The sequence below is a fragment of the Setaria viridis genome, chromosome 2 (genome assembly GCF_005286985.2).
Source record: "Setaria viridis chromosome 2, Setaria_viridis_v4.0, whole genome shotgun sequence".
Taxonomy (NCBI): Eukaryota; Viridiplantae; Streptophyta; class Magnoliopsida; order Poales; family Poaceae; genus Setaria; species Setaria viridis.
In genome coordinates this window covers 1,040,414-1,060,391 of record NC_048264.2, presented here as the reverse complement: position 1 = coordinate 1,060,391, position 19,978 = coordinate 1,040,414, and the positions used below count along the sequence as shown (strand labels likewise).

Below are 19,978 nucleotides of genomic sequence, written 5' to 3'. Positions count from 1 at the left end.
ATTGCAGTCATGGCTTTTCCTTTGAAACTGCCTATTCGCCGACCTTTTCTGAACTGCAGTTTTGTGTTGTGAACTTGTTTGGAAGCTTTTCACATTTGTTCGGAAAATAAACCGGGATTCAATTCGGCAAGCGAAAAAAGAAATCTCATCTTTCAGAAAAGTCTGCAGGCACAAAACTCACTTAATGAAACCTTGTTACCTTATGACACTGATTCACTGACAATTTAGGATCAGTCCTTGATTCATTTTCAAGCTGGAACAACTTAAGTAGCTGTGATGTATGCAAAATGTAGCCGTGTTTCCAATTCGGTGTGGGATCAATAAAAGCAGAGAATGCCTCTTTTCTAAAAAAAATGTTATCATAAAAACTAAATTCAGTTGAAAAGTGTAAAATCCTAGAATTTACAAATTTAATTGTAGTATCCAAATTTACGAGTTGCAAATTCTGAAACACAAAAGTTAGAAGCACAGCGGGGGGCCGTGTTTGTTCTTTCGGCCCAAAAGCATAAAGCTCGCAAACTACCACCGATGCCCAAAAGGCCCCAATCCCCTACCGGCTTAAAGAGCTTACATTGGGCCCATACCTTGAAGCCAACAGCCCACGGCCCACGTCGCGCCCCCCTCTTCTCCCCTCTCCCTCCCCTCCATCAGCGCCTCAGCCCCTCGCCGCCGCCGCACCTCCGCTGCTCGCCGCGCCTGCTCCAATCCAAGGCCCCGAACGCGAACCCTCTCCGCCGTGTGCCGCTCGCCCGGCCTCGAAGCTCGAACCTTGGAGGGGCCAGGGCGGCAGCAACCCTCTGCGCCAACCTTCGCCGCCGCCGCCGCCATACTCACCGCAGGATGGGGAAGCGCAAGCCCATGCCTTCCGCCGCCTCTCGAGGTACGAAGCACTGCCCCCAAACAATGCGGCGCCACCTTCCTTCACTCCATTCGAGTTGTCTTGACGTGCTTCCCCTCGTGTTGCTGTTGCTGACTTGCTGTATTCGCAGGAGCCAAGAGCCGGCCAAAGAGGCCAAGGTCCGGGAAGCAGGGAGCTGAGTTGCGGGAGGAGAATCCCCAACTGTCAGATCACGACGATGGTCTGGTTCTCTTCTACTCGATTTTGGATTCTTTATTTACGGTGTCTCCTATTAATGCCGGCAAATTGTTTCTCCTATTAATGCTGGCAAATTGTATCTTAATTGTCTCGTTACTTCACATTCAACTCCTCTTTCTATGGCTGTCATTAGTCCAGTAGCTTACATCTAGTAGCAAGAGCATAAGTTGCTAGTTTGCTTCACTGAGAATTTTACCATGGGGTAATCCAACTGATGAGAGAGTTAAACTCAAATTTATTTGCATAATGTTGTGCAATTGCACCTTTGGGCTTTCCCCCCCCAATTTCTCCCACATTTTCTTGCAGCAGAATAGTGCTTGTTTTTGTCCTTCCTACTGAACTTGAGCTTGTGCAGCAGAAACCATAGATACTGAATCTATAGCAGCGGAGGCTATTCAACATGAGAAAAAATCCAATAGGAGCGTTCAAAGCATAGCGCAGAGTGATGAAGATGACACAGAAGATGAGCACGACTCTTCTAGTGGTGATGCACCGGGGGATATGATAAACAAGGGAAATGATTGTTCTGAAGAAACAGAGACTTCATGGTTAGTGCTGCAGATATGAGGCTTTTTTTCATATAATTTGTTAGCTACCTATCACCTTTGTGGAGTATTATGCTTCCATGTTTGCATTCAGAATGTTAACTTAATGTCATCTGTTTACTTTATTTCTTTAGCCATTTTGATCTGAAGAGTTATCTTTTTAGACCAATCTGAGGAGGTTAGTCCTCGTGATTTTTTTCATCGAGTTAGAATTGAACTGGCAATTTTCCTTTGAAATTCCATCTATGATTATAAGTAAGCAGAAGTGACAAATTCGTATCCTTTCTATTTGTTGTCCATTTCCTGTTCTTGCATGCTCTCGTTTTTCAAAGCTGTCTCCCTTTATCTATTTTGCAGTTCATTTGATCGTCATGTAAGCCGCATCATAACAAATGAAGAAGTCAAGGAATTGATAAAGCATAACTCTAAATTTAAATGGGAAATGCCTGCTGTGGACATTCCAAGGTCCAAATGGGTTGGAACAGGTGAAAAAATGCAGGTACAGTTTCGGTTATCCTTGTGTCATGTATTTTGAATTTGACATGTCAGTCATCTGAATTTGGATGGTATGGTTAAGTCTTTCAGTCTGGAGATATGCTTTAGTATGTTTCAAGTATCAATGCTATATTGCCCTTGAGTAATAACTATGCCTAATGCTGTTCGAGAAAAATAACAATGCCTAATTGCAGTGCCCATTATAGTGGCTATAGGGTCGTTAAATATTATACCACTTCCATCAGGTTTTCATGTTTGAAGGCTAAATTGAATCACACATCATACAAAATTACAGGCGAACATGATCTTTTCAGCCCTGAAATCTGCTTACTGAACTTATCTGAATTTGTAGCTGAACTTTCAAGTGTGTTTTTGGTACCTGCTAATGTTTTTTATTCAGAAGTGAGTGAGTTACTAAGATAATATATTTATATTTTGTGTTCTTTATAGACTTTCTCAACTGTCCATCACTCATCTCACAATTTGGAGTTGGGGAACTGGGAATCAATGTTTGGGGGAGGAAACATTGATAGTTGTTTTGGGGAGCAACGCTTGTTTCTGTGACTTTTTAATATTTTTATGGTACATATATTGTGAAGTTACGCAAATTTTGTTAAGCACAAGACCCACTAAATTATTGCTCATGTACTTTTTTGTTTGTGTATGCTTCTTTGACTCACTTACCTAAATGTCCAAATAATCAAATATCTTTGTGATCAGTTATCTTACTGATTATGCATGACAAGTTCTGGGATGATTAATTTTAAGGAGAACCTCGATGCTTTGTTCTTTTAGGAAGCTTGTGATGATCATCTTCATGATGTCAAAGGAAAGTTGAGTAACCATTGGAAACATACGCTTGCAGATCATTTAAATTCTCGAATGGGCTTCTTCTCTCTCTGTAAGTTTTCTTTTTTGCAATAAACATCATCTCTTCCTTCTCTGCCTTGATCACAGCTGCGAAGGTCATGGTTCTTTCTTGTCTTTTATACATAGGGCCTGTTTGGGAGAGCTCCAACTCCTATAATATCCCAGAATACAGAGCTGTAGCTTAAAATGAATTGTTTTTAGCTTCTGTTCTTTGTCTTAAATGGGAACAATATAGCTCACTGAAACACGAACCCTCAGTCTACCCCCAGCTCCAGCTCCACGACTTTGTGGAGCTGGAGTTCTCGTGGACAGGCCATTATGGCTGCTGAGTTGGCTCTAAAGCAAATATATTATTTAATACCACTGGAACAGTTATCTTGGCCTAGAGCGAATAAAGGTTCCAGTTATCAGAATTTGTGATAGAGCATAGCAATATTAGAATAATAAAATGTTTGCCTAAGTTATTCTAAATCCTAAAGAGTGAAGTCTTTTCATGGTGTATGCCTATTCAATCCTTTGTCTAATCATATTCGAGGAAAAGAAGGGTTACTGATACAGTTTTAGCATCTTCAGTCAATTCCCAACCCTACTTTCTCCGATACAGTAATGAAAGGACCAAATTAGGGCTGTACCTTGTTAAATTTTCTCACCTGTATGATGTATGGTATACTTTCTATTATCCTTATGTTAGATATAATTTTATTCTTAATGGATTACTGCAGGTAATAGTTATCGTGACATAATGCATTGTAATAAGAAGCCATTTTATCAGAAAAGTAATGGTGTGGATTCCAGTATTATGGACGCATATCTTATGCATGCTGTAAGTTTTACTATCTTTTTCTGGTCATGTTATTCTAATATTATTCTTGAACCTCTTATGGTCCTGGCTAATCTGCAAAGCGTACTACTTTTGCAGTTGAATCATGTTCATAGAACACGAGATGTTGTCATTAGAAATGACGCAAAGCTTAGAAATGATGCTGACAGAGATATTTCGGATGATAACACATACCTTGATCAGGGTTTTACACGCCCAAAGGTATATCACATCAAGAATGTTGAAATATTAAGCATTAACTGAGATTGCATTACTAGATTTTTTAGTTGTTTTGTGCAATGCTGCATTTATTTATTTTCTTTGTGATGTGTACTGGCGAGAAGAAAAAGTCATCAGTATGCAAGGTGGATAGGTTTATAACAAAACTTTAGTTGTCTTGATAGTTGATTTCTACACTTTTACTCACAATTTATGATGAATTATGTTTTGTATGTGACTCCTATTGTGTTAATGATAAACCATGGCATGTCACACTTCTTAAGATTCAGTTGACCTTTCTGTTCATTCCCTGAATTTTCAAATAGCACTTTTGTTCGCAGAAAAACTTAGTGCCTTTTTGCCCTAAAAAAAAACTTAGTGCCTTTTTCCATTTTAGTGTGCACGTCACAGTTACCCAGTGCAGTCTCAATAACTATACCCTTTGAGAATCTTTCCGCACCAAGGAAGCACTACAGGATGGGGCATCTTTTAATAGAGCATTTCTTAACAAATTGGTTTAAACAAATAATATGGTCTTAAACTCCAAGCAATAGTGGTAAATAAATTATTAATTGATAATGTTTTATTGGATCAGTTGTCAGTTGACTTGACTTGAGGTTATCAGGTCATGTGTCTCATGGTGTGCAGCTGCTGCACAGTGCATGGTCTCGAGGTGAAGCCTCTGTTAGATGTCCTCCAAAAAGTAGTCCACAACATGCTTAGCAATATCTTTGGTTGACTTTGAGCGTATCTAAGTAAATAGTATCTAACTGGACACTACATGTTATAGAAATTTATTATCCATAGATAATTGCGGGAATGTAATCGTACTCCAGTATAAAATAAATATCATTTTGGATGTGAAGATTTTGATTACGAATTACATTTTTTGTATTGATTTGGGGTATTTTAAAATTGATACAGGTATATTTTTCTCAAAAGTTTCATAACAACATACATTTGGTACAATAAATATAATTACAACAAACATTAGTAGTCAAAGTTGTGTTTTGGGGATCATGTCGATGTCCAAAATGGCATTTATTTATGACTGGACCAAGTCCTATTTTCTCATGCAATTGTCAATGTAAGTAAACTTGGCTGGCATGCTATCGCTTTGATGGGGGTCAAAGTTGTGTTTGGGGATCATGTCGATGTCCAAAATGGCATTTATTTATGACTGGACAAAGTCCTATTTTCTCATGCAATTGTCAATAAGTAAACTTGGCTGGCATTATATCACTTTGATGGGGGTCATATAGCATGTCATTTCCTGTACCATAAATCCAGTCTTAAGTTACATTCATATTTATCTTAATTTATTTTGTCTAAATACATATTTAGGTTCTTTTCTTGTTACCACTCAAAAGTTTTGCACGGCGCATTGTGAAGAGATTGATCCAGCTTTCCCCGTTGCAACAAAAGGTAGAATTTCATTTTTCTTGTATTTATATGGAATTATTTGGGTTCTGATTTCTTCAAGATATGAAGCAAATTTATAAAATGAATTCTAACCGGCCCTATACATGCATTTGATCCTGCATGTTGTTATCTGCTGATATGATAGCTGATATGGTTATATATAACTATAACCATATTAATAGCCCGCTCTCATATGCTTTTGTTTCTGGTGCTAAGTGATATCTTTCTCTCTTCTGTAGAATGCCATGGGACAATTTAAAAAGGAGTTTGGTGAATCGGATGATGAAATGCCTGAACATAGCACGAAACCTGCAGACTTTGACCTTCTTTTTGCTGGAGATATTGATGATCACTTTCTTTTTGGCATAAAATTAACGAAGTAAGTATGCTATATAATTAATTAATATTTTTTAAACTTTCTTTGCTTATAATAAAATTTTGGTTTCAGACTTAAGTTTGTCTCACACCACTTTAAACATATAGTTGAGTAGTCTTTTGTCCTTTTACTATCACATGACTGCGAAGTGAAAGTTTGGATATTAATGGATATTGAGCTGTGGATATATAACTCTATACTTCACTATGTTCCCACTAGAGTTTCAATCAGCAGCTTTTATCTAAGTCCTTGTTGAAAATCCCCTCATCTCATATTCTTATTTTCATCATGACAATGTTCAGTAGTCATCCATTTGCCTGGACTTCGCTGAACCTTACCTTCTACAAAACAAGCATATGCCACATGCTTTACTCTAGCTCTTGCAATGTTTTGATAATTGATCTTCTATTTTCAGAACTTGGCATCTAAATTCAACTGTCCTCATTCATGGAACTCACTTCTGCAAAATAATTTGATTGCAAAAATAATGTTCGGCAACAGATAAACTAGTGTTCCTGAGAATAGAAGCTCAAAATAATTTTTGCTAGCACATTGATTACTGAGAACATCTTGATGGTTAATGTTTGAACTAATGTTTCTGCAGGAAATCTATCAAGCTTTACAGTAACTTCTATTCTTCTGATATCATAGTTGCATCTCCTTTAGCGCTTAAACGTGTAAGTATTTTTTTTAAAAACTGTTTTTCATAAGACTTCTTGACCTGTACTTATGTCCGGCAACTCTACATTACTCTTATTCTAGAACTTGATGTACTCCTGAAAAGTATAAGGAAATTGCTAGAATACTTAGGATATGACACTGGTGGTGGATAGCCAGTAATATTGGTGGGGAGATCAGGGTGGGCACGGCAGTAGGCCAGCAAGGAGCTGGTGTGTTCTTTCTGATGGTTCGCAATGCTGGTAGGTACCAACTAATATAAAGGGAGTTGAAAGGGAGGAAGTTTGCAGAACATGTCATGATAATAATGGCAGAACTTGATTAGGCCATTTAAGTTATTTGGATATGGTACAAGTAAATGTAACTAGCTCTACACTTCTAGCGGTGATGGCTTTGGGAAGTTGCAACTGATGTATGGCGGTATCCTGTGGAAAATGTTGGTTTGGGAAGTAATTAAGAGAAATCTGGAGATTGGTTGTTGGATTGATCAACCCAATTGGTGTCACCTGTCCGATTGGATGAAGGAAACAGTATATTATTGAAAGCTATAAGCAACGTCATCACTCATCAAGCTTTACTGCTTTAGGCATTACGTGCATGATTGGAGAATTGTCTGACATACTGAACTGTGATGGGGTAAAACACTGAGGCCATTTCAACATCATTGCTCAGGCTAGTCTTAGAAAACAAAACGAAACAAAAATGAAAGGCCTATAACTGATAGGTCACAACAATTTTGTTTGGGATCCGAATAGACAAGAAGTCTGCCAATGATTACGGGCGGTTATCCCATCTGAAAATCTTCCGTATACCTCACCATTAGAATTTAGGTTTTTACCAATCAGAAAATTTGATCTATGTTTCCTTTCTTTTTATTGTCAAAATGGCAATTTCTTTCGTCTCAGCACATAACTTTGCTTTCTAATCAAATGCATTAAGTTGTAGTTGTGGAATATGTAGTTATAGAGTTGTTTTATTTATACTTTATGCTTTTCTGTTATCAGAAAATTGATGGAGGAGAACATGGCAAGGAGAAGGATTTTGATTTCCTATCATCAATTGAAGTTAGTTCCTTTGAACCTTATGATCTATTCACCACTCATTAGTAGATACAAGCCCTCTTTTTAAACCATAAATATTATGTCCACAATCTAGATTCACATGGAAAAAAAATATATTATAGGATCTTTCATCAAAAGTACTCCAGAATATTGTACATTGCAGGTTGCTAATGTATTAGAACAAGCACTATTGCAAAAAATTGTATCTCAACATAGACTTGTACTTAGGAATGGAAGAGAGTGCATTTTGTCCTAGTGTTTCTCTTTTCTTGTTTTTTATTTCTAAAATCGTTTATATGCAGATAGTGATTGTCGATCATGCAGATGTGATATCTATGCAGGTAAACGTCAATGCTGATACATTTTTCTACTTATTTGGTGATAACTTTTGGTACAAGTGACAGTTTATGCATGAATTTGTAGAATTGGGCACATCTGGAGGCTGTTTTTGAACAACTTAATCATTTGCCATCAAAAGAACATGGAACCAATGTGATGCGAATTAGGCCATGGTAGTTCTGTTTCCTTGAATATTTTTAGGTTTATGCTCTGGTAACATCAACTCTGTATTATTGACAGTCGATTGTCATAGCAATTTATTATTAATTATCCACGTATATTATCAAACTATATCCGTACTAATTAAGCTTGTACATTGATGTTCAAGGTACTTGGATCAGCATGCACAGTACTATCGGCAGACAATACTGTTAAGCTCATATCTTACACCAGGTATGGTTTCAGCTCCCCCTCTTGTTTTTCAGTAGTGTAGAGAATGAAGATGCTAAAGGCGACTAGTTATAAGCATGGGAACTGCAGGGCCTTGATTAGCTAATAGATTCATAATTTAATGGTGCTATACAGACTTCTCCTTTTACATCTATTGCATAGCTGTCCATTTGTTTATTCATAGACCTATATACATCTCAAATTTCAATTGTTTGCCATGTTATGCAGAGATTAATGCTTTATTTAATGGATCATGCTTCAATTATGAAGGAAAGGTATATGCTATGCTTCAAATCACTGAGTCAGCTGTTCCTTGTTTCCCCTCTTTAAGAGTGTATAGTTGACTTTTATATTATTGAACTCATATTTTTTACAATTTTTCCCAGATTAAAATGGTGACCGAGTATGCAGGTGTTCTTCCCAAAATACAACTTGAAGTGCGGCAGGTGAGTTGAATGCTCTTATCTGTCTTGATTCTGCCATGCTGCATAAATAGTGAATAAACTGTAAATTTTACACACACAAATTTTTATGTAAATAAAGTTTTAATGCCATGGATTCAGAATCCTCCTGAGTTTTAGTAGACTAAAGTTCTTGTTTACTAATCTAATGTTTTTCAATGTGCAATCTATAAACAGGTGTATGAACGGTTTGATGCATCTTCTATTGCTGGAGCTGACGATGCTCGCTTTGATTATTTCTGCAACAAGGTCTGTTATTTTGTGCTTGTATAGGATATCTGCCATTGTACTGAGTTAGCTCAGATAGACAGTGCATTTCTTTTAATGAGGGATTTACTAGTTATAGAATAATCTGAACAACTTTGTCCAATCCTTCAAAGTGTACTGAGGTTAGTTCAAATTCTGAAAACATCTTAACAAATCGATGTATCTTGACAATCAAGCCAGCAAACTTATCTTATAACCAGGTAACTGATCTTATTAACTTGACTAACTTAATCTCTAAGCAAATAGCAAGCAGCTAGATTAGCTCACTAGTCACTCAGCTGGGCTAGCTGAGTTATGCTTCTTGGTGTGCTGGCTTTAGGTGTGGCCCACCATGACAGTCTCTGGGTTACTGTAGAAAATTAGTGCTTTAATTTCTCCACTTTTTTGTAGTCTATTCCATATGAATGTGTTTTAATATATTATTTAATGTCGGTCCTTTATATAATTTTTATGTGTTACAGGTATATCCAAAGATTCAGGACTTGGATGAGGTACGGTATTCTGCTATTACTTCTGTATGTGCAAAGCATTCAGTTGTGTTTGGTACTTTTGATTTTGTAGGAGCATTACTTTTTTTAATGCTCAGCATGCACCATTCTCCTGCAAAATTTGATAATGTTCATGCTCCTATAATGACTATCTCTTGCAATATTCGCCTAATTGTCTAATGCAATGCAGGGTGGATTATTGCTATTTGTTAGTTCGTACTTTGAATATATTCGGATAAGCAATTTCTTAAAATCTAAGGAAGCATCTTTTTGTCGGATTGGAGAGTGAGTAGACTTCCTTCTTGTTACTGATTATTTTATAGGTTCAATTTAAATTATTTGATTTTAGTCTTAAGGCAAGTGGTAACTGTCTCAATCTATTCCAAAATCAGGGCTACGTCACAACAAGACATATCTCGTTCAAGACTCTGGTTTTTTGAGGGCAAGAAAAAGATCTTGCTTTATAGTGAACGATCTCACTTCTACCACCGATATAAGGTAAAAAAATTACCTGGAGCATAACTTGTTATACTGAGTGGTTCATGTTGTTTCTGCGTTACGTGTATTATCTAAGATATTCATCATTATTTTTTACTGTGCAGATCAGGGGAACAAAGCATTTGCTTATTTATTCATTGCCAGGAAGAAAAGAATTTTACCCAGAGGTATTGACTAAATTGCCATTGCATGTCTTTCGTCTCAAGTTTTATGGTGAAGAGATTTGAAAATTTAATGTCCTTCGGGTTTGTATCTTCCTTTCAGCTTGTAAATATGCTAGGTGAATCAGAAAACCCGAAGTGCAATGTCCTTTTCTCCCGTCTAGACCTTCTTAAGGTGAGGTCACTTTCACATAGTTTGGTTCCACCATGGAAAACTGTAATCTTGTTCAGCTATTAATTTCATACCGTGCAGTGACATTCATTTCATGTAGTCTGTGATCCATCGGAGATTATGCAGTTCAGCTATTGAATAGCAGTATGAATAAATTTATTTTGATGTTCTACTCACACTATCGAATAGCAGCTAGTCTGGATTCATGAGGAAAATCAGAAGCTTTGGGTTCTGATCTCATGTTTGAAAGTTTCTCACCTAATTTTAGTTATTAGTCGTTTGGTAGCTCTTGTATATATCCAATTTATTATGTTGTATCTTTAGAAGTTCATATGAATTCTATGACTCCAACGAGTCCAATCTCCACCAGCATGTCTGTTAAAATATGAGTGAATTGACTTGTTGCTAACTTGCAGTTAGAGCGGATTGTTGGGACATCTTCTGCACGAAGGTTGATTTCCTCGGACAAGAGCATGTTTGTCTTCTGCTGATGCAGCCATGGTAGTAGCCTTAGTAGGTGAGTGACCATTTGAGTGATCAAGTTTTGTTAGTGCTGCTGTGGCAATTTTTCCTAGCTCACCGCTGTGGTAATTCATCTGTGAATCTGCTGCAAACTCAACATTGCAGAAATATTCTTTAAGATATAAGCACCAACTCATCATTCCATGGAATTGATTATTGATTTGATGTCTGTACTCTGTACATATTGATGCAAGGGGAACTGTCGCTCAAGGAAGGGCAAGAGCAGATGGTTGCCATGGGTTGGCTCTGCATGAGATTGCCAGGTGCAGTTCCTTTGATCGAATTCAGGGTTCAGATCAAAAGATTGCATCAATTCTTCAGAAACCCATTCAGCTTGTACTCTATTATGCCCCCTTTTAAGTGCAAAATCGTCAAAACCGAGCCGGTTCGGTCGTGCCTTAAAATCATGATCATTATTGCTACCATAAATTGGCCACTCAATGTAATTTATCTCCAAAACAATCAGCAAAGACACCTAGTTTCATTGTTCAACTTGGAAGGCAAACACTACAAGCTTGGGCTTATACAGCCTTGAGGTCCCAATGATAAAAGACAAACACAACTACAATAATTTTGTGATCAAGATGACTTCTTCTGAATGCTTCTCATCCTTTGGATTAGGTGAATAGATTCTTGTACGTGGTAGTCCTGCCGTGCCTCCCGGTCATCTCCATGGCACTTTTGGCATCGACGGGGACCCCTTCTATGGCGTGCTGCCGCCGCTGTTATTCATTCCTGGGCTCCTGGCACTGAGCTTGGTAGTGAAAGTTGTCAGGGGCCTAACTTCAGAGCCATTTTTCTGTCTCTTACCACTCTTATGGCATTCTCTTGCCACTTTTATGGCATCCACCTTACGCTTCCCAATCTGACAAGAGTCGGCTCTAATCGCAATGTTTCTCGCAGCATTCCTAGAGAGAGCTGTTCCCTCAATCACGATCCCTGCCTTCTGAGGAAACCTCTTATGTCTCTTACAGTTTTTATCTTCCCCATCACCGGTGTGATGATTAAATTCTTTTGTCTTTCCATGCTCATCAGCACGTTGCGACCTCTTTTCATGCTTAGTACCACCAAAATTAGGGTTTTCAGAATTTGAAGAGGCCTCGCCTTGAGACTTCATCTCCCGCGTGATGGCGCAGTCGGTCTCATGTGCGGGTCCCCTGGCAGTAACATATTTCACCATGGAACCTGTTCCCTGCGGATCAACCCTTTTGAGGTACAAAACCCTTGGCCTCTTTGGGTGCTTCTTAGCTGCATCTTCCCAAACCGTTTTAGCTTCCTGGTTGATCTCAGAATCAAGAGCAACTTCCTGGAGGTGCTCATGCCTCCTGATTTTGATGCCAGATACGTCACCTAGATCTTCGCTGAGAAGCTGCAGTGAAATGATATTCCGCAAAGCTCCTTCTTCAATTGTAGGGAGGGTTGGACTCTGCACAAGGCATAGGCGTAGCAGTCTTGGGAAATCCTGTCTTCTGATGGTAAAGCCTCCAAGGCTGATTTTCACCAGTTTTAGGTACTCCAAATGGATCAACTTACACAGGTTTAGTATCTCATTGCTCATCAGATTATTAGTCGATGAGAGGCACAACTCGGTGAGACCACATAGCGATATAGCAAACTGGGTCAGTCCACTCAGTGCCCCATGTAGTTTCAGGGAGCTGAGATAGCCAAATGAATTCTGTAGAGAATCCAGGATGATGTTCCCCGAGGAATTCATGAAATGTAGTGATAGACAGCGAGCACCGATGCTTGTGTCCAATTCAGCCTCAACAAACTTCTTGATACCTGTTGACAGTTCATCTAATAAGCCCACACAATCATCTTCATTGCACCATATCTTAACCTTTCTCAACTTCTTCATACGAACCAATAGCAAGGGAAAACCAAGGTTGTTATCTGTGACAAATCCTGCTAGAGTCTGCAAGTTGCTTTCTCTCGGCAAGAACTTGTACAATTCACCCATCTTCCAGTCCCTCTTCCCAAGTTTGAACTTTCCTAACATGTGAGCTAGGTGGGGCAGCTTTAACACTTCAACAGGCAATATTTCTACCATGGCCTTCCTCATATCAAGTGTCTCTAAGCAATGCAATTTCTCAATTTTTCTTGGAAGGCGGCTAACAGTGGCCCCGAGACTTAGATACTTCAGATGCCACAGCTTGTGTATGCCATCCATATGATGATCCTTCAAATCCTTGCATTCTTCCAGATCCAAAACTCGAAGCAGCTCACAATTGGCAAATTCCACAACAGCTTCTCCTGCACTCCCGCAGATCGTCAGAGAATGCGCACGCAATTTCTCATCGCCAGGATTGCCTCCGTTATGTGCAGGGCTGGTGTGACGATGGTTCACATTTGATACCCTGGCACTGGAAGTTGCAGGGCGTCCATCCAAAAAGAGGTGACGGTAATTGCTTCTTTGTGGATCATGGAGAGATGTAATGAACTTAGCAGACATGGACATGTGCAGCATGAACTCGTGCATGATGCCAAGAGCACGGCACGTTTTCGCTTTTGCATTCTTGCTTGGGTCGATCTGCCAGATGATGTTCCTGTCTATCAGTTCCTCTAAGCTTTTATCTGCAACCAGAAGAGCTTTGCATGGGTCCGGATCCTTTACGTATCCTTCAGCTAACCATCTTCTCATCAGGCTGCTCCTCTTGATGGGATGCCCATTTGGGAACACACATACATACAGTAAGCAGGTCTTGAGATCGACAGGATGGCCAGGCAAGCTTCTGTAGTTACTCAGGAGAATTTGTTGCAGCTTCCTGAAAGCATACTCCTTTGCCATGTGAGAACCTAGATCACTCCAAAAAATTTTGCAGTCTGTTTCTGTGAACTCCGTTTTCCTCAGTAAATAATTGGCCACACTAAAAAGAGCGAGTGGGTGGCCATCGCATTTGTTCACGATTAGCGCTGAACTCTGCTCAAACCCGGGTAAATGTCTCTTCAATACAGATTGTAGCAGCTCCTTGGAATGCTTGTCATCAAGAGATCTCATATTGTAAGCATAGCCATTGTTACCATGGTTGCAGCAGACTGCAGCTAGTGCTTGAGTTCTTGTTGTCACTATTATTCTGCTACCTGTCTTTTCTGGGAGGGTTGAGTTTATACTGTCCCACTGTTCCTCGTCGATGTCATCTAATACAATGAGGTACCTAGTAGATGGATTGATAAAATGAAATGTTAATACCATTATCATTCACTGGAAGGAAGAATTATATTGGGTACATTTCCCACAAATAAGGAAATGTTAAGTCCAGTGTCTTATAAAAAAATTCAGAGTTTCATAAATCAAGTACAGTTCAACAGAAATAGTTAAAAGCGCATTGCTCTTACATGAATAATGATTAACGATTTACAATTGATTACAGAAACCGTACTGAACTTCAAGGTGTATTTATCTGACTGACCCAGTGGTGATCATTCAAGTGTTAACTCCCTATACTATTTATAAATCTGTTCTTCACAGGCTAAGACCTTTTCCAAGGAAAATACTCTATATGAACAAATACATACTAATCTAGTCCACACAAGCCAAACAATCCCAGCCACGCATATCTCGGTTTCACTATAGTAACAATATGAGATCAAGAAAAGATGATGAAGAAAACACACCCATCTTAGTAATGTTTGGTGGAATGGTGTGTCATCTCATACCGCATAATTTCAATAGTTTGTTATCAGCCAATTATTTTGCAAGACAAGGACATCAGACAGCTTTGTTTCATCTTCCTCTCTTCTATGTATCGTATACAATACTAATTGTCACCTCTTAGTAGTATTCAGGTAGTTTGTGATAGCATCCTGGAGCTGATGGACATGGCCCCTTGATGAATAATGGTCTCCTGGACGAAGCTTCTCCAGTAATGCGGTGAGCAACCCCTTGCTGTTACCCCTGTGGTCAGATGCCACAACCCAGGCCCGGCAAGGGAATCGGCAGACGACATGGGGGCACTCGTACAGCGCCTTTGCGAGCGTGGACTTCCCCGAGCCGCCGAAACCGGCGATGGCGATCACCTTGAGGTTCTCCGGCGGCTCGCCCTCGATATCTCCGCCTAGCAGCTCGAGAAGCTCCCTCTTGGGCCTGTCGATGCCCACTGGTCCGACGACGGCCCTAATAATCGTGTCCGCTGGGGACGTCGTCGCCGACGACGACGCGGCGTCGACGCTGTAGTCGGCTCTCCGCAGTTGCGCGATCCTCAGACGCTCCTTGAGCTTCTTGACCTCGGCCGCAAACGGCGGACCGGCCGGCCAGAGCTGATAGAGGAGCCACGACGACGACCCTCCCCACTCGGCCGCTTCAGCGTAGTAGCGCAGGATCCGGTCGAGGCAGTCCTCGACGTCGCGCACCAGGTCGCGCATCTCCTCCATGGAGATGCGCTTCACGGCGCTCATCGGAGTCTGATCGCCGTTCCCCGACAGACGATCCTCCTCGGCTCCGGCGATCATGAGCACGTCCCTCTTGAGGGAGTCGATGTCGCTATGGAAGCCGCTCCACAGACCGAATCTCTTCTCCACGATCTTGATCGCCCGCTCCGCCACGCTCGCCGTCGCGGCACTCAGCGCCGCGCCCACCGCAGCGCCCACGACGGCAGCCACCATCTCTATCTGTCCCTCCTAGGCACCGGCCGGCACGGTTCATAACCGGCGGCGGCGCATACGCATACACTTGATCGCCTGGAAACTACAAAGCCGGCCGAATGGGATATTGGGGATGGTACGGACATGCGATGCGACATGGCGGCGGCCGTTCCTAGGCTCCTGGCCGGCACCTCGAGACCTTCGCCAGCGCCCTGGACCCTGCTGGTCCTTTGCAACGCGGACGGTGAAACCGGCGCTCCATCTTTGTCCCCTCCTGTACTGCTGACTGCCGGCGCTCCATCGAGTCGGGGTTGTATGTCTTCATTATCTATGCCCAAGAGGAAATTAAATGTACGGCTACTGATCTCCGTGCATGCTCTCTTCTTGTTCCACTACAGACTACAGAGACAAATTACCATGGAAGTTCCGAATAGCGCATCAACGGGCGCCATGGGCTCCCTCCTCTGCAAGCTCGACGAGCTCCTGCGTACTACTGAAGACGACGACGAGACACATGCCATCCGACAGCTCAGGGACGATGTCTCCAGAATAGACCTCATGCTGGCAGAGCTATCAGAGGTACATGACCCTCCACTCACAGTGAATTACTGGATGAGAGACGCGCGAGAATTGTCCTACGACATGGAATACTGCATCGACCTGTTCGTCGTCGTCTTCCATTCCGATTCAGATGCCAGCAAGAAGACGGCGGCATGGACCGACGAGATCTCAGGATTCAGGACCCGTGTGGAGGAGGTGATGGAACGGTACTACAGGTTCAAGCTTGATAAATCACTTGCAAATCCAAACACCAGTGTAGAAAGCATCCGTCTTCAAATTCAAACGGCCTCTCGCTCTCAGGATCTTAATACCCCTGCTGTCGACCCTATCGGCATGGAAGGTCCGAAAACTGAGCTTGTCAGGTGGCTGAAGCCCAAGGGCGGTGATGGAGAAGAGCTGCAGCTCAAGGTTGTATCCATCCTTGGTGTTGAAGGAGTCGGCAAGAGCACGCTTGCCCAAGAACTATGGCGTATTTTGGGGGAAGAGTTTCAATGCCGCGCCTTCGTGCAAGCGTCGAAAAAGCCTAACATGAGGAGGATTCTCAGAAGCATACTCTTACAAGTCCGCCCAAACCTACAACCGCCGGAAGCTTGCCAAGTGCCAAACCTCATCCGCAATATCACCGAGCATCTCCAAGATAAGAGGTTTCACTCCTCTTGGCCCTATCACCTTAATTATTATGCAGCCTTTATTGTTTCACACGTTGGCCATTTGTAAAAGTCCCTTCGTATATAATTAAAACAAGTTTATAATATCAATGAGCTGAAAATATTTTAGACATTTTCTTACTTATATCGTGTGGCTTTCAAAAGATTTTTATGGATGATAAAAACACACACCCCATTGATTTCTTCTAATAAGTCACCCCGGTTCTTGTTGCAAATAATTCAATACAATTCTCTTCAAGAATAATATACTATATCCGCTTCCAAATACATAATACTCTTTTTAATCACTTATTTGTTTTATGGCACTTCACATTTCCCATAATAATAGAAGCCTTGTATTTATTATTATACAAATTACAAAGTCTGTCAGTATCGAATTTTATTCTATTTCTGTTTAGCATGAATCTTGCATAAACATGTTAAAGTGTAAGAAGATATTTGTCAGGTACTTCATTATACTTGATGACTTATGGGCTGTATCAGTATGGGATACAGTTAGCCGTGCTTTTCCAGAGAGTAATTGTTGTAGCAGAATAGTAACAACAACAACAATCAAGGATGTAGCCCTGGCATGTTGCAGCTACAACCCTGAGCATATTTTCAAGATGAAATCGCTCAGTCACGATCACTCTATAGGGTTATTTACCAGAACAGTTTTTGGTTCAGGAAAAGAATGTCCACAAAAATTTCATGATGTTTCAGATGAGATCACAGGAAAATGCGGGGGTTTACCCCTAGCCATTACCTGCATAGCTGCTCTTGTAGCAAGCCAACAAGAAACTGTACATCACTGGGAATGCATACAGAAATTTCTACGTCAAAATCTGAGAACAAAACCAACTTCTGTGGAAATTCTGAAGCAAGTACTGAATCTCTGCTACAGTAGTCTTCCTCGTTGTTTGAAGACATGTCTGCTGTATCTTAGTGTATATCCTGAGAACTACCTTATTCTGAAGGAAGATTTGGTGAAGCAATGGATAGCTGAAGGTTTTGTCTGTGCAATGGAACAGAAGGACATTCCACAAGTTGCCAGCAGATATTTCGATCAGCTCGTCAGTTTAGGCCTGATCCAACGCATCGATATGATCAGCTGTGACAAGAAGGGGTTGCCCTATGTAGTGCACCCTACGGTATTTGAGTTTATAACATGCAAGTCCATAGAAGATAATTTCATCACTATCATTGATTATTCTCAGTCGACAATAGCACTCACTGAAAAGGTCCGTCGACTGTCACTCCACTTCGGCAGTGCATGAAACAGCACAGCTTGGGCTTCAAACTACAAGAGCGACTAAAGCTCCATATGCAAGCACGACATAGAACATAGAGACCACCATACATATGTAAATTCATAGCGCCCACAACATGCACCCATGGGATGGTGGCATTATAACCCTAGCATCCCAACGTTCAGACAGCAGCACGGTTGCAACCAAAATGTAAACCAAATGCTAGAGGCGCAACCTGGTGCCTCGGTCTTACGGTGCAAGCCAGTATCGTTTCCTGTAGAACTTCATGCTGTCACTACTTTCATACATGTAAAACTCCACTCGTGTTTCTGGCCCAGAAAACCTTGATAAAGTTTGATGCAACTCTCTGACCTTGCATTCACTGATTGAAGGATTGAAAGTTATATCCAGCCTTTTCAGCACCACCGCCCAAGTGAATAGTCGTTTCACAAAAGCAACTTGATGATCAGTCCCTTCCATGTCAATGGCTACTTCTTGGAGGCAGCCCAAAGTGAGTTCCACAGTCTTCCAGTCCGTTGAATGATCACAAACACAGTCAGATGGGCACACACATGGTTCCTAGAAAGAGGCGGTTATCAACGTCAGGTATTGCCAAATGACATCATGAAGTAAAGAAAATTAGTAAGCTGAAAAGTACAAACACCAGGATATATACACCAACAGATTTTTCTAACAAATTATCACTATTAATCTGCTGAAAGCCAATTAATTGCCACGACATGGTTGTTGTGTGCAACAAGAACAGTCAGCACCAAGAATTTTTAAATATTGCACAACCCCTAAGGTATTGTGCAACTAGTAGCCCATAAACTAAATTTCTGTAATTGACATAGGTCATCAAAGGAAACTTCTTAGTGCTTAAAGCACGCTCCCATGTCTGTGTTGTCAACTGGCCGGACTCCATGCCTACAAGATTACACCCAATAGACCAACACATGGCCCAAACATTTTACTATCTCCTTATGCAGCAAATCAATCAGCTCCCCACTTATTCCCAACCTACTGAAGGTATTTAAAAGATGACACTTATTATCAAGAAAAGTGTCCAACTCTCAAAAAATAATGTATTGTTGTTAGGAGATACGTAAACATTTATCTCCAACGAAAAAGTTTGGAACAAAGCATCTGTGTCAAACCAACATCAAAGACGACAATATCAATGATCAGGTTAAATAATGCACACCAAAAACATGCAAGCAAAATGTCACTTTCTGTCAGTATTTTGATATGCAAACGTTGATTTACCTCCAGGCCAAGTAGCAACAGCACCAATTTTCTTATATCTCTACACATCCTGAGAACATGAAACAAGCTGCTGGCCCCAAAAGTGTGTCCAGTGTGACGAAGAAAGATAACCAAGGACGTAAGACAGGGGAGCTTTATAAATTCTTCCATCGCGTATTGAAAATCACCAATGTTCTGCTTCTTCATAAGTCACCAGAAAATAAATCATATGTATAGATCAGAATCAAAACGAAGACATTCATTTTCTAATAGATTACCACAAGAAATGATTTGCTACATAACAAGTTCGCTTAACATTCTTATGCACAAAGCCACGAACGTAGATTAAGTATACTCTCTACAAAGTATAACCATGCTGTAGGGTGAATTCTTTACCAAATGCAACGCCATGAGAATCAAGAACATGGCTCAAGTTCTCAACACTAATGTCCCTATTTGCACCACCACAATGAATTCATATCCCCGTAAATAAGTCTAAGATACCACCGCACCAAGTGTGTGTATTTCAGTTTACGTATAAAGAATTCAAGATTTCATTCACCTTCCTGACACGAGCAAAAGCAAAGCAAGCTTAAATTCTACATGGATATTCTCAAATTTCACCATTATCCGGACAATTCTGTCTAACCCCACAGGCTGCATTAGGCTGATTGCCGAATACCATTTTCCTTACTCAAGTTGGACATTCGCATCTTTGTTAAAGGCTTAAAGTGAAGTTATTTTGTCTGAATTAAGACTGTCAGCTGGGCTGCCAATGTAGTCGTCGAATAATTCACGCCCATCATAAATTACG

The 19,978-nt window shown here is 40.7% G+C and overlaps 3 protein-coding genes across 5 annotated transcripts; 2 read left to right on the top strand and 1 right to left on the bottom strand.

Moving 5' to 3' along the window:
• Positions 1 to 649: 649 nt before the first annotated feature.
• LOC117843957 (protein NUCLEOLAR FACTOR 1) lies at positions 650 to 11,372 on the top strand. 3 transcript variants are annotated; one of them, XM_034724750.2, is made up of 24 exons: positions 650 to 880; positions 990 to 1,079; positions 1,452 to 1,644; positions 1,999 to 2,140; positions 2,932 to 3,037; positions 3,729 to 3,829; positions 3,926 to 4,048; positions 5,390 to 5,470; positions 5,707 to 5,846; positions 6,448 to 6,520; positions 7,526 to 7,585; positions 7,885 to 7,923; positions 8,006 to 8,094; positions 8,250 to 8,314; positions 8,540 to 8,586; positions 8,698 to 8,757; positions 8,950 to 9,021; positions 9,501 to 9,530; positions 9,718 to 9,812; positions 9,920 to 10,025; positions 10,130 to 10,192; positions 10,290 to 10,361; positions 10,775 to 10,875; positions 11,075 to 11,372. In XM_034724750.2, exons 1-23 carry the CDS (start codon positions 841 to 843, stop codon positions 10,847 to 10,849), a joined length of 1,962 nt encoding a protein of 653 aa, XP_034580641.1. In that variant the 5' UTR covers positions 650 to 840; the 3' UTR covers positions 10,850 to 10,875; positions 11,075 to 11,372. The 3 variants fall into 3 exon arrangements, with proteins under 3 accessions (XP_034580641.1, XP_034580642.1, XP_034580643.1); XM_034724751.2 differs by having other exon boundaries at positions 11,064 to 11,372; XM_034724752.2 differs by having other exon boundaries at positions 651 to 880; positions 1,455 to 1,644.
• Positions 11,373 to 11,583: 211 nt separating this feature from the next.
• Positions 11,584 to 15,429, bottom strand: LOC117842626 (disease resistance protein RGA4). The gene is made up of 2 exons (XM_034723114.2): positions 14,650 to 15,429; positions 11,584 to 14,035 (listed from the first exon to the last, which is right to left on the bottom strand). Exons 1-2 carry the CDS (start codon positions 15,327 to 15,329, stop codon positions 11,584 to 11,586), a joined length of 3,132 nt encoding a protein of 1,043 aa, XP_034579005.2. The 5' UTR covers positions 15,330 to 15,429.
• LOC117843958 (disease resistance protein RGA5) lies at positions 14,667 to 18,092 on the top strand. Its single transcript, XM_072292015.1, has 2 exons — positions 14,667 to 16,666; positions 17,136 to 18,092. Exons 1-2 carry the CDS (start codon positions 15,606 to 15,608, stop codon positions 17,944 to 17,946), a joined length of 1,872 nt encoding a protein of 623 aa, XP_072148116.1. The 5' UTR covers positions 14,667 to 15,605; the 3' UTR covers positions 17,947 to 18,092.
• Positions 18,093 to 19,978: the final 1,886 nt, after the last annotated feature.

What these genes read in the sequence shown, in the direction of transcription:
- LOC117842626 (XM_034723114.2), bottom strand. Translation starts at nt 15,329, where the DNA reads ATGATCGCCGGAGCCGAGGAGGATCGTCTGTCGGGGAACGGCGATCAG. An exon ending in TACCTGAATACTACTAAGAG is followed by an intron (nt 14,036 to 14,649) that starts GTGACAATTAGT and finishes TCCATCTACTAG; the next exon opens with GTACCTCATTGTATTAGATG.
- LOC117843958 (XM_072292015.1), top strand. Translation starts at nt 15,606, where the DNA reads ATGCGATGCGACATGGCGGCGGCCGTTCCTAGGCTCCTGGCCGGCACC. An exon ending in GAGCATCTCCAAGATAAGAG is followed by an intron (nt 16,667 to 17,135) that starts GTTTCACTCCTC and finishes GATATTTGTCAG; the next exon opens with GTACTTCATTATACTTGATG.
- LOC117843957 (XM_034724750.2), top strand. Translation starts at nt 841, where the DNA reads ATGGGGAAGCGCAAGCCCATGCCTTCCGCCGCCTCTCGAG. An exon ending in AGATTCAGGACTTGGATGAG is followed by an intron (nt 9,531 to 9,717) that starts GTACGGTATTCT and finishes AATGCAATGCAG; the next exon opens with GGTGGATTATTGCTATTTGT. An exon ending in TCTTTTTGTCGGATTGGAGA is followed by an intron (nt 9,813 to 9,919) that starts GTGAGTAGACTT and finishes TTCCAAAATCAG; the next exon opens with GGCTACGTCACAACAAGACA.